General features: G+C 34.9%; 1 protein-coding gene across 1 annotated transcript; it reads left to right on the top strand.

Annotated features, from left to right (window-relative positions):
- The first annotated feature begins 2,962 nt into the window (after nucleotides 1–2,962).
- On the top strand, nucleotides 2,963–16,070 carry LOC132547324 (major facilitator superfamily domain-containing protein 1-like). Its single transcript, XM_060211089.1, has 13 exons — nucleotides 2,963–2,978; nucleotides 8,316–8,422; nucleotides 9,020–9,129; nucleotides 9,631–9,686; nucleotides 10,319–10,468; nucleotides 10,899–11,054; nucleotides 11,311–11,426; nucleotides 11,989–12,089; nucleotides 12,307–12,415; nucleotides 12,801–12,941; nucleotides 13,343–13,482; nucleotides 14,238–14,352; nucleotides 15,936–16,070. The coding sequence occupies exons 1-13, from the start codon at nucleotides 2,963–2,965 to the stop codon at nucleotides 16,068–16,070; spliced, it is 1,452 nt and encodes a 483-aa protein (XP_060067072.1).
- Nucleotides 16,071–17,511: the final 1,441 nt, after the last annotated feature.

Here is a 17,511-nt window from a genome sequence, read left to right on the forward strand (position 1 = left end):
AGAAGAAAGAAGTTTGGATAAGGGTATGAAGAATTAACCTAGCCAGATGTACTATGTAATATTTGGTATAGGGAATCTTATGACGTGAGAAAATTTTAAAATATGAAGATCCATATGTCCATCCCTGCATATATAATCAGTTTTGAATGCCAACGAATCAGCAGAAATAGAGTTGATATATTGTTTGCTTCTTGAAAAGCGAGATAATTTTCCTTTTATTTGGCAATCAAATCAGACCAGTTCTTAATATAACCTCACGCATCAAAATTAGGTGGTTATTCTGGAATCAGTCAATTTCACAGGAATGTTAAGGACTATCTGAAGATGTGCAGGCAGGTCATTTCCAGAAGACATTTTGGTTGCCATGGTAACAGGGGCACTATGCACATGTTTCTGTGTAATCGCACATAGCTCATCAGTCCTTAGCCCAATTATAATTATGATGTAAATTATCAAATTCTGTAATTTGACAGTTGTTTGCAGAACCGGTACTTTTAGAAATGTGATGGAGGCTTCTGATTGGTCGAAATTGAGTTATTGTCCGATTATGCAGAACATGGATGGATTTTGAAGAATGGTAGTTACAATGAATTATTTTCTGAAACATCTGGTGTCGTTTGATTTCAATGGTAATCAAAGAAGACCTATGATTAGAAATGTATTGTCCAGACTTCTCAAGAACTGGGCAACCTATTTCAATGAAACTTCACAAAAATATTATGGGCCATGCAAAATTTTACACAGATGTGAATGCAGGCGTAAGGACTAATTTTTTTATATGTATATCATGGTAACGAGATGGAATATGACAAGGGAAATTCAAGGTCATACATTAAACCATGAAAGTCACTGGGACTGCAACTATTAAATTGATATTTAAATTTATATTCTGTGTATAATCTTAAGAATATTCTGGCTTCAAACCATCTCCAACAAGCATTGTACCTCTGTTAGAAAAATGAAGTGCAGAAGGCGAATCCTGATGGTTCATTATCCAACCTCCTAACACAACCACCACTTATCCTGATGGTTCATTATCCAACCTCCTAACACAACCACCACTTATCCTGTTGTTTCATTATCCAACTTCCTAACACAACCACCACTTATCCTGATGGTTCATTATCCAACCTCCTAACACAACCACCACTTATCCTGATAGTTCATTCTCCAACCTCCTAACACAACCACCACTTCTCCTGATAGTTCATTCTCCAACCTCCTAACACAACCACCACTTATCCTGATGGTTCATTATCCAACCTCCTAACACAACCACCACTTATTCTGATGGTTCATTATCCAACCCCCTAACACAATCCTGATGATTCACTTTCCATTATCCAACCTCCTAACACAATCCTGATGATTCACTTTCCATTATCCAACCTCCTAACACAATCCTGATGATTCACTTTCCATTATCCAACCTCCTAACACAATCCTGATGATTCACTTTCCATTATCCAACCTCCTAACACAATCCTGATGTTTCACTTTCCATTATCCAACCTCCTTACACAATCCTGATGTTTCACTTTCCATTATCCAACCTCCTTACACAACCACCAATAACCCTGATGTTTCACTTTCCATTATCCAACCTCCTTACACAATCCTGATGTTTCACTTTCCATTATCCAACCTCCTAACACAATCCTGATGATTCACTTTCCATTATCCAACCTCCTAACACAATCCTGATGTTTCACTTTCCATTATCCAACCTCCTTACACAACCACCACTAACCCTGATTTTTCATGATCCAGCCTCTTATCAGAACCACCACTAATCCTGTTGTTTCATTATCCAAAATACAGTCATCATTAATCATGTTGTATCATTAACCGAACTCTATACAACCACAACAAATATGGTTTCCTGACAAGCAAACATGGCAGTATTCATTATTAAGCCAACCGTAATGTTGTGATTATAATCAAATATAGTTTTAATATAAGCTATATACTGATGAGTCTTAACATTTTACTTCATTTAATAAATCATTCATATCGAATTTTGTATGGGATTGGATCCCCTCAAAATATTAACAAATGAAAGATTTACACATAGACTGCTGCATAAGGAGACGATCTTCGACAATAACTCTCAACAAATTTAACCGTGTCCTTGGCTTTTACCAAGCAACACTCGAACTTCTTTGAGTTTTCCTGTTTCTTTATTGGTGAAATCTTCCTCTTGACATCAAGCTATCCTACACACTGTACTGTATTAGAACCGATATCCACACCATGAACATATACCATCAGCAACGTTTTAATAAATTGCATCCTTATACCATCAAAAGGCATATGTTTCCTTGCGATTTTAATCTCCGCACACTGGCTACAGATTTCAGAATATCTAAATATCTCATCCACTACTAATTGACTCGCATTAGATCCTCCCGTTTTGAATATAAATATATACATATTTCATGGAAAAGACGGAATCATTAAGCAGTACTTTTTAAATCGTATATCTTAACACTGTATCATTATAACATTTTTAACACGGCGTGTTGCCACATGTCACGTTGTTAATTATGAATGGATGGGTAGAACCAAGATAAATACAAAAATATACATAAGACATTATCTTTTAAGCCAAGGGACGTTCTAAAGCCTAAGCGGCTATACCTGTAAGTAGACATATTTAGTGGTTCATTTGTTTGCAATTAATTGCTGAATATTCTGTTTGTTAGAAAGACATTTTACAAAGTAATTACTACACATAACTATATGTATATATCTATATATGTAGTAAGCGTGTCAGTTATGCTCGAGCTTAAAGTGCAAGGAGGCTACCGAGGAAAATCAAAATTACACAAATCGAATTCTGTCAGGTATAGAGTGATGGTAAGGTTGTTTAAAATCAGTAGGAGTCTGTAAAGAAATGTACTCATCTGGTTTTATTCCTAGATGTTGGGACTGTTGGTGGTGAGACTGGGATATCGAGAAGATGAAACCATATGAATGTAAGTATGTATAATACCACAACTGCTTGGGTTTCTATCGACAAATGAACAAATGTATAAATAGGTCGTGGTTATTTTCTGATCTGCCGATGAAAACTCAAGCTTATGTGATCAAACAACAAAATGTCGCTGTTGTTAAGACACCGTTATCTCGTCCAATATATATAACACATGGTTGTTATGTGTACCGTAATGAATAGTAGGATGTTTAACTATTGTGCCAGGTAATAGTGGGTAAACGTGGAATGAATTATGTTGATATATAATATTAACAAAGCGTTGTCAATGTAATATGATTGTTATTTATTCTAATCCATGCAAAGATATAAATCAAGTGCTCAATGTGATTCACACGAAAAAAAAGAGTACATGGAGCCAGTTGATAAATGTTGGACATGGGCTATGAAATAAATATTGGACATGGGCTATGAGATAAATGTTGAACAACATACAAATGATAATTGCTGAATGTAAACAAAATGATTGAACATGGGCCTCGTGATAAAGTTTGAAATTGAGGCCATTCATAGATATTTAACGCCAGGCAGATGATAAATTGTCAAACGTTGAACGTGGGCCTTGAGATAATGTTGAATGTGAACAAAGTAATCAAATTTGAACATAATCCGTGTACATACTGAAGGTGCTCCATGCCTAGATGTGGAGATTAATATATATATAAAAGTGTGTTTTGAATAATTTGTTGTATACCAAATTAGCGTTTTACAATTAGCCAAGATATAGTTGGCCAACCGTAGTAAAATTATGTAACTTTTTTAGATCAGAAGTTGACTCTTTGCCTTTCCTATGACAAGTAATACCATCATAGCGCTGTTTATTTTAGCCAGTGATAAACACTAGATATCACTTAAGAAAACTATGATGTAGTTATAGGTAGCACTTCATTTTAACCAGTGATAAGCACTAGATATCACTAAAGAAAACCATGGTGTAGTTATAGGTAGCACTTCATTTTCACGTCACTGATTGAAAAATTCGGCGAAAATATCATGAATGACTAGAATAACGCTTAGGTTAGCAGCTGTTAGCTTCATTAGTAGTGTTAGTAGGAGTAGATAGGATATCACATGTCGTTGATGTATATTTACAATTCTAACAACGTATTTACTGAAGCATTCTCACATATGTCTGGATGATGACTATTCCGATAACAAATTTTGTCCAGATACAATCTTCTGGTATCCCAGATATAATCAGATACATACCATATCTACTATACATATCGGTATACATGTATGTGATGGCATCACGTTATAAAATCAATAGATCAATCGGTTAATGCTGTATAATATAAACCTACAAATAATATTTTTAACTGTTAAAATTCGTATATTTTTTAATGCGTGGTAACAACATTGCGTGTTTCATTTCTTATTTATCAACTTAAGTGTAAAATCATCAAAAAATATTTGGATTTATTTTTGTTAATTTCGTCCATTCATATCACGTTAATGCTAAAGCTTACATAGGAAAAAGAACAACATACTTGTTAATTGCTGATAATTTTTCCATTCAAACAATTGCTTAGGAATAAAAAGAAAGCACCACAAGAGAACCAAAATATGTGGGAAAACCTTATCCTTCAATAAAATTTGCATAGGATACCTAATTATTGGAGCGTGTCTGCAGTACAGCAAAGCTTACTGTAGTTTATGAATGATAGATTTACGCATTTTGATTTAATTTTTGAATTAAACATATTTTATTGCAAAAATTGTTACAACAGGATTAGGTACAAGTTATTACAATTTATGAAACACCCTTTCCCCAATATATAACAAAATATAGTTCGACAACGCAATAGCCATATGGCAACAAATACACTAACTACAGAGAGAGAGAGAGAGAGAGAGAGAGAGAGAGAGAGAGAGAGAGAGAGAGAGAGAGAGAGAGAGAGAGAGAGAGAGAGAGAGAGAGAGAGAGAGAGAGAGAGAGAGAGAGAGAGAGAGAGAGAGAGAGAGAGAGAGAGAGAGAGAGAGAGAGAGAGAGAGAGAGAGAGAGAGAGAGAGAGAGAGAGAGAGAGAGAGAGAGAGAGAGAGAGAGAGAGAGAGAGAGAGAGAGAGAGAGAGAGAGAGAGAGAGAGAGAGAGAGAGAGAGAGAGAGAGAGAGAGAGAGAGAGAGAGAGAGAGAGAGAGAGAGAGAGAGAGAGAGAGAGAGAGAGAGAGAGAGAGAGAGAGAGAGAGAGAGAGAGAGAGAGAGAGAGAGAGAGAGAGAGAGAGAGAGAGAGAGAGAGAGAGAGAGAGAGAGAGAGAGAGAGAGAGAGAGAGAGAGAGAGAGAGAGAGAGAGAGAGAGAGAGAGAGAGAGAGAGAGAGAGAGAGAGAGAGAGAGAGAGAGAGAGAGAGAGAGAGAGAGAGAGAGAGAGAGAGAGAGAGAGAGAGAGAGAGAGAGAGAGAGAGAGAGAGAGAGAGAGAGAGAGAGAGAGAGAGAGAGAGAGAGAGAGAGAGAGAGAGAGAGAGAGAGAGAGAGAGAGAGAGAGAGAGAGAGAGAGAGAGAGAGAGAGAGAGAGAGAGAGAGAGAGAGAGAGAGAGAGAGAGAGAGAGAGAGAGAGGGTAGTTTAGGCGGATGACGTCAAGTGAACCTATTACTAGATTTAATAAAGTTTTGGACATTCAAGAAAATTTTCGAGTTTGTTCCAAAAGAAAGATCATTATTATCATACAATATCAAATCTAAATCACAATGTATGGGTAAATTTCAATCATCTAAATGTAATGACAACACATAAAGAAAAAATGATAAGAATTTTCACATAAAGGTCAACAAGACCAACTGGGGGTATCCACAAGGTTTATCCTGAATAAATCATAATTTAAAGAACTACACTGGTGTCTAAGTTTCTTTAGTATGATATTTAATTTATGGTCACCTATCCCAAAATGAGAAGGTGGAGAAATGTGATCGATAGGTTGTAGAGACTTTTTAAAAACACTTAATGAGGATGACGACCTGATTAAGTTATCTAGATTAGTCCAACAACGCATAGTAGACGGCAAGAAAGAAGAATTAGTTGCAGAAAGACGGAAAAAGGGAATTCTATAATTATTACTATTTCTCAAAGAATATTGAGCTTGATCTTGTACAGTAGAGGAAAGTAACTAGGAAGGTATTCAGGTGTTTGGTTAGTATGCATTTTGTAGAAGAATTGAAGTTTTCTTCTTTTCCTTCTAGAAGACAAAGTTTCTAAACCCGTTTCAAAATTCAAAGCATGAATACTAGCATAAAAATGAAGGCCTGTAATAATTCTAGCTGCTTCACATTGGGCTTTTTCTAATTTTTCAGATTCCAAATTTGAACAACCATCCCACAATTCGCAAGCGTATTCTAGAATGGGTAATATAAAAGTACGATAAATTCTTAAAAGCGCATCCCGTTTTAATACAAATTTCAATTTTCTCAAAACATTTATTTTTTTCATAACAGATGAGTAAATCACTTCAATATGATCCCCCCATTTAATACGTGAGTTGAGAATAACACCTAGATGTCTGTGACTATCAGTGAAATCTAAAATATTTCCATCTAATTCTAATTCTAATAAACCATCTATTTCATTATTATTAGAGATGAAAAGTACATCCGTTTTGTCAGGATTAAAAGTTATAAGCCATGTTTTAGCCCATGAATTAAGAGATTCAATGTCTTTGTTAAGGATAGTTTGAATTTCTTGATAGGAGGAAGAAGAACATTGGAGAGAAATGTCATCTGCGAAAAGTCTTGAAGCTGAATCAAATACATCTGCTATATCATTAATATGAATTAGAAATAAAAGAGGGCCAAGAATAGAACCCTGTGGAACCCCAGCATCTATAAAACCTAATTTAGAAAAAGACCCATGAACACATACTTTTTGATGTCTCTGATGTAAATAGTCCTTCAACCCAGCCAATAGCTCTCCGTCTATTCCATATGATTTTAACTTAATAAACAAACCTTTATGCCAAACTCTGTCAAAAGCTTTTGAGATGTCACAAAAGACGATACATGTATGTTTTTTTCTTCGAGTGCTAGACATATATTATGATACATTTCAATCAGTTGATATAAAGTAGAATGTCCGGGCAAGAAACCAGACTGATATTGATAAAACAACGAATTTTCTATGAAATAATTATAGATATAATTGAAAACTACACGTTCGAAAACTTTGCCAACAGTAGACAGTAGAGATATTGGCCTGTAGTTAGAAGGAAAGTGTCTATCACCCTTTTTAAACAACGGCATAACTTTAGCTAATTTCCATACTTTGGGATAAACACCAACAGAAAGTGACATATTAAATAGTAACTCAAGTGGTTTACAAACAGTATTACAAACATTTTTTAGCATATAATGACTAATTTCATCATGGCCCGAAGCCTTTTCAAGTTTCAGTATTTGCAACACATCTTTTATTTCCATATAATTAATTCTAATAAAATTAAAAGTTTTATTGATTTTTGGAGCAATATCTGGAACTTGGGCGTCACAATCATCAATACTAGTTATACTGCAAAAATAGTCATTAAGTAGATCAGCTTTATCCACATCACTAGTAATTACAGTATTAGTAAAAGGGTCTACCAGAATTGGTATGTCATTAGATGTACCACAAGAATTAATTAACCGTTTGATTAATCTCCAGTAGACTTTGGCATCAGTAGATCAGTAATTATCAATAAAGCCATGTACATGCTCATAAAACTGTAGCCTGCAGTACTTTTTCATATTATTGACTTTGTTACGTAGTTTTTTAAACTTTTGGATAGCCGAAGAAGATTTACGCATACGAATGGTAGCCTTGTTCAGATTATTTTGTAAATACTCTTGATATATTTGATGTTTCTATTAAATCATTTCATATTGAAAATTTACAAAATTTATTAAAATTTAGAGCAAGTCTCCCTCCCCCCAACATCACTGTCTAAACATGTATTTTATAAATTAGTTTGTTTTTAACTATTTCATTTCCATGTCTTCTAATTTCTAGATTGTAGGCATGTGAAAACGATGGAGATTCATTCCAGAGTGAAAAAGTTTAAAATTGCACATATATCTCATATTTTATGTATACTAATCAACTGAATCCTATGAAATGTGTATACTCTTTGGTTCAACCTTTTAAAACGTCAAAACCTTTTTAAAATTCTCTACACGTATAAATAGACTGCCAGAAGTATGTTGGTCAAATTCCTTCATGATGAATAAGAAGTTATTTTAAATTTGTTATTTTGCATGTTTCACATGAAATATCGCAAACTTACATCATAAATGTACAGTTGTTGTTATTATATTGCCTGGAAAATGTTTTCTCGATTTATTTAATTTATATTTAAAAGGGAAATGGCGGTATGGCATTTTGTTTTGTGACTGTGTGTTGGTGTTTGGCGTGTACTTCTGTGTCGACATGCCTAGTTCTTTACAGGTCGACTTCCAGGGAGGCAAGGTAAGACTGATATTGATTTCAACACTTCTAACCTTAAACATTGCGAGAAACATTATAGTGTAGTATTATCTGGGTATACAATTATGCCATGAATTCGTGACTTACACTATACTAATTATGCTTGGTCTTCGGGAGGTTCTGAGGAAGCCGTTATCGACTCTCTGATCACGTGTGAAATGATGGTTTCGTCCTACACTGAAACCATGTGCACCTGCACGTTTTTGCCTTGGCCTACTAGAGTAGTAATATAGTTTTTCTTTCAAATAATTGAATGAGCTTAGTATATGAGCACTTATTGTATCTCAGAACGTTCAACCAATTGAATTTATCAAAGTGCTGAAATATGGAGATAGTAGACATTCCTTTCTGTTTTTGTTCACTTGTTCTTCGTTTTTTCTTCTATATTCCTACAACAATGTGTAAAATAAAACTCGCTATGCATTCCATATGTGTATACTCATTTCGTTGATAAATAGTGTGAAAAGAAAGTTAGTAAAACTTCAATGATGTTACATATCTAGAAATAAGCGAGCAATCGATGAAATTAAACTTCGTGACATCCCTCCCGACCCTGTATCATCATTCTTAATTGATCAGGCTATGAAATGTCACATGAACGAGACGTCGATATTAGGTGCGTGCTGCGACACGTGCCTCAACCTTGGACCCACGCGATACAACCTCCTCCATGCCTTTCTCTATTGGACGTAAGTACTCTCGTAACAATCTCTCTTGCACTGATTATGTAGAAGATGTCTACTTTTAAAAACTGATATGCGTTTGAAATTTTGAAGTAAAAACATTCTGATAATTTCCCTTATTCATTTTTTCTATAGAAACTAATGTGACATAGGTTAAAACAATATTGACATAGATTTGTATCAAGTTACATTGTAAACCAGTTTAGAGATTAACAAGAGTTTGTTTTCATGACTTGATTATGTAAAATGACGTGTATGCCCTATCTCGAAACGGCTACCGAAACATGTTGTTGTTTTTGTTGTCATAGTTTATTGTCTGCATGGTTGCACCTATTTCGGCACATCATCAGCTGTCGTAGTTCGTTATTTCGTCCCAAGCTTTTCATCTCAAGAAGAATGCAGTAGATATCTACCGTCTACCTTCTTACGTTTGATACAAGTTTTTTTATACACTGTAAGTGCTTCATACAGTAACTGCATGGCTGATTAACATTCTCTTTACGTCAGATCGTCCATCACGTCATTGCTCTCTGGTTACGTCATTGACAGAATAGGAAACCGCGGTAAGTCGACCAACACAAATCATTAACTGATGGAAGTTATATTCCACCCCCCCCCCCCTCTCTAATTTACCCGCATTCTGGAAAAAAATCTCTATTGCATATGAATCTTCACATGTTTTGGTATATGGAAAGAATAATGCAATGTCTAACCGTTGAAGACGTCATTGTCTCCAAGAATATTACCGGATACATCAACATAAGGAACGTCAATATATACATTCTGTTATATTTATGGAATACGTTTTTCAAACAGGGGTAATTCAAGTGAGAGCATAAATCAGTACATACCATAAACAAAGACAAGAAAAACAGGAGGCTATCCTGTTGTGATGACTGAATGCCTGCATTAGCAAGGCTTATCCAGCACAATGTTTTGATTTTCTTCCATTTTTAACTCGTGCGAAGTGATGAATGCGTATAGAAAATATAGATACAAACATATAACTTTGCAGAATTAAAGTTGTAACTATTTTTCTGTCTGGTTTTTTCATAAAAGGACAAACTACAGCCAGTGTATGGTCCAGCGATACCGATCACATTGAACACATTTATAACAAATGCAATGATTTAAAAATTGAATTGTTTATGATTAGACTTGAACCATATTGTTATGATGTTGATGTATTTTCTAGTTTCGGCCGTCCTTATCATCATCCTGACGTCATTAGGTTCAATTTTATTTGCCATCGCTGGATCCGACGGTTTTCGGCATACCTCTTCCATGTTCCCTGTAATGCTCATTGGCCGCATGCTACTCGGATTTGGCGACGGACCAATGCGTAGTATGTCATAGATCTTTTACTTCAAAAAAATCTGTTGTTTTATTTTATAAGAAGGAAAGTTCACAAAGCAGTTACATTAGCTTTATATCAGGCAGAAGTATGTTGAAAAGTTGACACTTACTTCCGACAATATTTCAAAGAAAAAAGAATACATGTATTTACATTATACAAAACAAAAAAGTAAACAGAAGGTGTAGTGCAAATAAAAGCATATAACTTAAAGAACAAAAGGGAAAGCACCACGGAGGAAATGTTTCACGAAGAATATCACCAAGGGTAATCGTTATTGTTTTCCATTTCTAGATCACATGATCCCACGTCTCCCAAGTATTTATCTACAATCATCTCTTTTTACCCACTCATTCATTTCATCGATTTAGTTGTACTTATCATCTATCATTTCTACAATGGTTTTGTACTGGTGTTTCAGTCGTACAGGATCGTGTGATTGCCCACTGGTTCTCCGAGGACTCTGTTATAGCTGTCAGTCTGGTTATACTCACTAGACGAGCAGGCACAATGCTTAACTTCTTGACAACGGCAAATATTGCCGTCAGTTTTGGGTTTTCTTGGTCTCTGTGGATGGGTTTGTATCGACACTGGCGTCGTCTCTTTTTCGGTCATATTTCTTAAAGTACAAAGAGCATAATAGTCGTAAGATAATTTCGCAATGACCAAAATAAAAAAACAACTTGTTAAATCAAATTTTCTTCATTTCTCCCTTGTGTACAATTTCCATTGGTTGTTCGGCTATAACGTACCCAATTCCATTGTCTTTTTCAAAAGTACATGGTGTTCTTGTTGTACAATCATATACAACGATAGCTGTTTTTATCATACAGGGGCATTGATATGTTCTATGGGGATAATCGCTGGTGTGGTACTAGCCATATTGGATTTCCATGGAACAAGAAAACTGGATGCTGAGTCTCAACAGAAAATGGCTAGTCGACCTGTCGTATGTACACTTTGGTGTTTAATTCACACATTTACTTAATGCCGATCTATATCACGGTGTGCTACAACAGTAAACATAACATAGCGTACATATATATGTCACATAACGTTATTATCGTGTTTACTTAGTGTACAGTGCTAATTGTACATTACATTGCATTAAGACAATAACAATTTATCAAGGTATTAGAAGTATCTAATATCTGACCTATTTTATGATCCTTGTAATGGGTGTGAGCCAGGGTACACATCTTACCCCAAACCTTATTCAATAACCTATAATAATAAATCACTAAATTGGCTCAAACATTCTTTATTGGAGTCTGCTGCATGCTTTGAACTTAAATATAAAGCTAAGTATCACAAATATGAAAAAAAGATATTTGAAAGAACCGCTTAGTATTTTATTTATTTTGTATGTTGGTCCAATAACATAAAATATTAAAGTAAATCCTTACGTAGTTAATCTTGCTACACTTGTTTTGTGTTAGCCTCAACATACAATACAATTACTCAACTAACATATATATCATATGCTAAGACATCAGTCTAATTGTTTGCAGAAGCTGTCAGACATCACAAACTTACCGAAAACCTTCTGGATACACGTCGCTATGATCGGGTTCCACTTTTGCACATTCTTTTCCTTCGTCGCCAATATGTCGTATGTACAATAAATATTTTTTATTCGTCACCATACCTTATATCCATGGAATGGAGCAAATTGATATGATTCTGGGTTTTTTTTTCATTATTTTGATCAGCTCTCCTGTTGGTACAGTTGTTTATCAAATGCGAACATTGTGCAATAAAACAGAAGAATATCGATTCATCACTTTTGTTGATGATAATATAACGGATTGATTGTATTTACCTAACAGCCAATACATCCAGTTGAGATACGGATACACGAAAGTGATCGCATCATACATCACAGGAGCTTCCTACTTGGGACCTGTGTTTTTGGCACCTTTTGTTGCGCTCCTGCTGGTGAGTCGTGTCCTCTGTTTTGTTATATATATCATACATCGATTACAATTAAAGTAGAAAACAACATTATATTAACCTTAATAAGAACTAAAAATTTCAAACTATTTGCTTAGTTTAGTTTAAACATATTTTATTTGACCAAAAATCAAATGGAATTGGACACAAGTTAAACAACTTAGGAACGTCCTCTTCCATAAACAATTATACAAGGTTACATACATACATGGCAGCATTTCATGAACCATTGATTTATACATAAAATAAACATTACTGTATATTGATTTGCTAGAAATATTATATAATCTAACAAAATGCAGGACCATATTATATTTAGAAAGCAAGAAAAATTAATTGATGAGATGTTCTTGTCTGGTATTTTCTCTAGAGAAAGATTGACTGTAACGGTCTCATGGCAATGTCGGCGACGACAATGAGCATACCCGTGTACCTCCTGATGGCATACAGCCCCTCCATACCGCCTTTCGTTCTCACAGTGTGTATTGGCATCGTCTACACATTTGATGTGGTACGTCTGCCTCAGGTTTCACATTAAAACAAACTGACCGACGAGAAAAATAATTAATATCTCATTGTTATTACTTAGAGTAATTTAACCGGTATGTATCGACAATGTATTATTGTAACTATCAGTTTGATATTCCATCCATAGCTTTTTCATTGTTTGCGTAACAGGCATGCTGTGATATAGTAATGTATTATTTTAGAAATATAACATAGTATAAACTAATGTATAACTATTTCGAGAGAAATGAAATGATTCATTATAGTTTCATGTTTCCGATACAAGTGCTAGAAATATAAAATAAAAAAGGCATTATCAATTCTTCATTGGATTTATTGTTTACAGACTTTAATAACAGAAGCAATACCCGAGAAATGTTATCTGATCTTGTCTCTGATTTGTAGATAATAATGTGGCAGGTTACTATTAACCTGCTGCCACCAGCTATATTCGGGACCGGGGCAGGCGTAGCTGTGTTCATGATGCGCTTTTCAATAGGTCTGACTAACCTTTCCGTAGGCACCATTGTTGAAAACAAAGAAAGGTATTGAATGATGAGAACAATGCTGCGTTAAACATGCTCACCACCTACATTTTCTTTGTGTTTCAAAAGTGAAAATAATTGTTAAGTTCTTTGCAAAGTTATAAGTAGCAAATATCTTATCAAGTCTTATCACAAAGGGAAGATGTAGCAGTTCTTCAATTCTTGGCATGACCTTAACTATTTTCCGAACCATTCTGAATTATTTCAACATTTCTGTCTTCTTTCCCAATTATATTTTGGGTTATTTTGACTTTACTTATATTGGTAGTGAAAGTGTGTTAATACGTTCCCTTAATTACATTTTGTAAAGCATGTCTGCAAGTTGGTGCTGTTCAGTTTATGATTCAATACGGCTATATGCATCTGTGGTGAAGATTAAATGTGGGATTTTTTTCGGTTTACATTTCTGAAGATATTGGGGAAGGACATCCTGAACTTTAGAAGGAACAATGCGGTTATAAATATATTTGTATATTCAGTCCCACATTATCACGTCAGTTATGTAACATCAACAGGAAACACAAATTCCAACTTAGCTAGGATTAACTGTTAGTGTTTTTGAGTAAAGAGACTGGACATGAAAGTTCTACAAAACTTGTACTGTACGTAAATTTATGCGTTTGGCATCTAATTAATATAAAACCATCTTAAGGGTATTTAACGCTAGTATACATGTTCCTCAGAGTATCCGGGTAAGACTATTTTATGATGTGATGACTCTAACCTGGTTAATCATTCTGTGTTTGTTGTTGTAGCCTCAGTCACCAGGCACAAATCCATGCTTACCAGGAAGCTCTCTTACTGATGACATGTTTATCTGTGATGGCAGTCCTATCTGGGGTACTACTGAACATCATTGACATACGGCAGGTAAATAACATATCACACAATAAATAAATAATCAATGGGTACATAAACAATATCAGTTAATAAATAAATCACCTAAAGTTAGTTCTTGGTAAAAATAACCACGTGTTCAGTGATTTATACAACAATCAGTGAAAACATCATTTCGTAAGGATAGCACTTGACAAAAACATCAGACAAAAATCAATTGATTAAACATTATTAGGTAAATAAAATCACTTGGTACAATAAAACTTCATAAAAATCCACGATAAAACATCACTTGGTAAAAACAAGTTTTAGTAAAACCAAGCATTTAATACACATCGACCCACTGCATTCCCCACCCACACAGACACACAGACACATCACACACAATACAATATAGTTCCCCTCTAACACCTCACACTTGTTCCGTCAAACTGACCGGTCATTGTTACTCGGTAGAACTCAACATCTTCCTCTCCTTATCATCCCTCTATCACAGCACTCATCCTAAAATCCCTGGTCCCGAAAGTGTTGTCAGTTTGAGAAAGATGAGAGGTTGGAGCTTTGGTGTGGAGGATAGGATGAGTGAGGAAGCAGTTCATAGCCACACCGCACAATGCGCCAGCTTCAGTAGTGTGGTTCCAAAGGGAAAATAGTTGATGTTTATCACCTAATTACTGTTCCAAACTGGGAGCTTTGAAATTTTTTGTCTTTGGAGATATTTTGTCAATTCCTGTTTTCACTGCTGAACATACAAATACAACTATAGCCTTCTTTGGGCACATCTTCCGCATGCCTTGAACATGTGTAATTTGTCAGGACGTATGACGTGGATAGATCCATATAAAAGGTCTGTACGTTCCACCAAATAAAGAGTACTATGGTGTTTTTTTTTAAATCACCAGTTTGTACACAATTGGTAGGTTTTCCAGGCCAGTACTAGTTGATGGCCATCCTGACAAGATGTCATCTTCTAAAATCTCTCTGTCACGCTGGGATTCCGGCGCCCAGTGCTTGATAGTTGCAGGAATAGGGGATGAATCTCCATAAATCGCATTCATTCGCTCTTCAACCTGTTTAGAAGGTTGACCCTCCAGGATAAGAAACCTTATCACCTCCTCTCCGTTTTCACCATTTTACCAACTCTCTCCAACAAGTTGTTCCAAGTAAATAAATCGCAGCCAGCAATATAATCATCTCACATGAAATCAGTAGCTAAGGCAATGATGTGTTGTGATGCATTTCGACCATCCCACAGTATGGGGTGGTCAGGTGGCGCAGTGGTAGCGCACTCGCCTAAGAAGGAGGTAAGGAGTCACCTGTCCTACCAAGTGAGTTTTCCCCGGGCATTCTGGTTTCCTGTCACGTCAGACCTGCTGTGCACATTCATCCAGGTCAAAATGAGTGATTAGTATATGTTAAAATGACTTGTTTCGCAATCGATGTCAAATAAATAAAGTTCATATCATATCCTACAGTGGAAAATATGTGAGGCTCGTGGATAACATCAACAAGTAAATAAAGCATTTTGTGAGAAGCATATCACTTATGCCACATTGAAAATGAATAACAATACATGATAACAATATGTAGATTTAAATCTTTTAAATTCACTACAGGGTACAGGCGTAAACAGGCGGTTCATGAAAGAAAAGGTGAGAAGTCTAGATACAACAGAACTCATTTTGGATGATAAACTCAACAAAGGATACGACACTGGAAGAAACTCCGTCTTAGCTAGGGAGGACAAATGATAGTGATTTTAATTTTGTTTTCAAGTAACGCGGAAATGTCAGACATCACTAATTGGATATATTTGCATTTGTGTAGAAAACATAATGAACAACAAATTAGATATCTTTGCATTTGTCTTCCGATCATAATTTAAGTCGTGTAGTATGAATGTACATGTGTATGATCATATATTGCTGATTGTAATCCACGTTTTCACATGATGAAAAATTAAAGTTGTACTTTACACAATCTCTTTGTTTTCAATCTATACAGCGTAGATTAACAATATATTGTTTGTGGAAATAGTGTTACTTGATTGAGAGAGCTTTTGTATTAATGTCATTCTTCCCTTTAGTAATGTCTTATTTATCTGCGCTGAACATTCGTATCTGTTTACCACACCCTATCGTTGATTTAAGATTTCATTGATTCTTCCATATCCCATAAAATAAAACTCGAATTGTTTAGAATTGTACGTGTACCTTTAACTATAATCTTTTGTCTCCCACATGAATGCTATAGAGATTTGACACGTTTGGTATATCATGAAAATAACATTGTTACTTTAAACATTTCAATAATTAAGTTAAAAAATAGTTCTTGTTTTTTCCATTATCGATCTAACTCATTCTTAAACTTGTTAATACTTTTTGCTGAAATAACTTGTTCTGGTACTTTGTTCCAAATTGATACCGGTCTAATTGAGAGAAAAAAGGAGTTTTTTTCTTACAAGAGTTGAAGCACAGTTGGAAAAATTGGTTTTGAATTTCCTCGACAGCCTTGTCGGGATGGCGTTATCCCATGATGACTGACTCACAACATTCCTAGTCATATATTACATCAACCATTAATGGAATAATGAAAATAGTAGATTAAATAAAAATAAGTTATAACTCAGTGTTTATTGAATTTGAAACATGCAGTTCGAAATTATGTAAATGTGCATCTTATATCATTAATAAGAAATCACGCTAGCTTCTATTTAGTCGAAGCGGAGACCAATCACATCAACCACTGACACCACTGCATCTTTTCAGTGTAACGTGGCGCTACTCAACACATTAAAACAATTTTAATAAAAAATTTCCGAGTGTTTGAATCCTGCAGTTTTTTCTTCATAAATAGAATATAGCAGCACAATTCAGCAATGCCTTTCAACAGGTAAGGGTACCCTAACTGGAACGCCTCTTCTATTCTGTTCGTTTATAGAAATAACCAACAAAATCTTAAATATATTTCATCTAAAAAAATAGCAACTTTCTCGTTAATCACAGTCATTTCTCTATCAAAAAAGTTAATTTCAGCAGTTTTTTTCATTGTTTAAAAGCATGATTGGATATCCGGCATTGCATCATTTCTCTGGATTTATTTTTTAATTTCAAATACTTTTAAAATGCCATAATTATTCATAAACATCCTATTTTTGGTTTTGAATAATCAATATTCACGTGTATTGCAAAA

This window comes from Ylistrum balloti, unplaced genomic scaffold (assembly GCF_031769215.1).
Source record: "Ylistrum balloti isolate Yb309-2 unplaced genomic scaffold, AGI_CSIRO_Ybal_v1 Utg369946, whole genome shotgun sequence".
Lineage (NCBI taxonomy): Eukaryota > Metazoa > Mollusca > Bivalvia > Pectinida > Pectinidae > Ylistrum > Ylistrum balloti.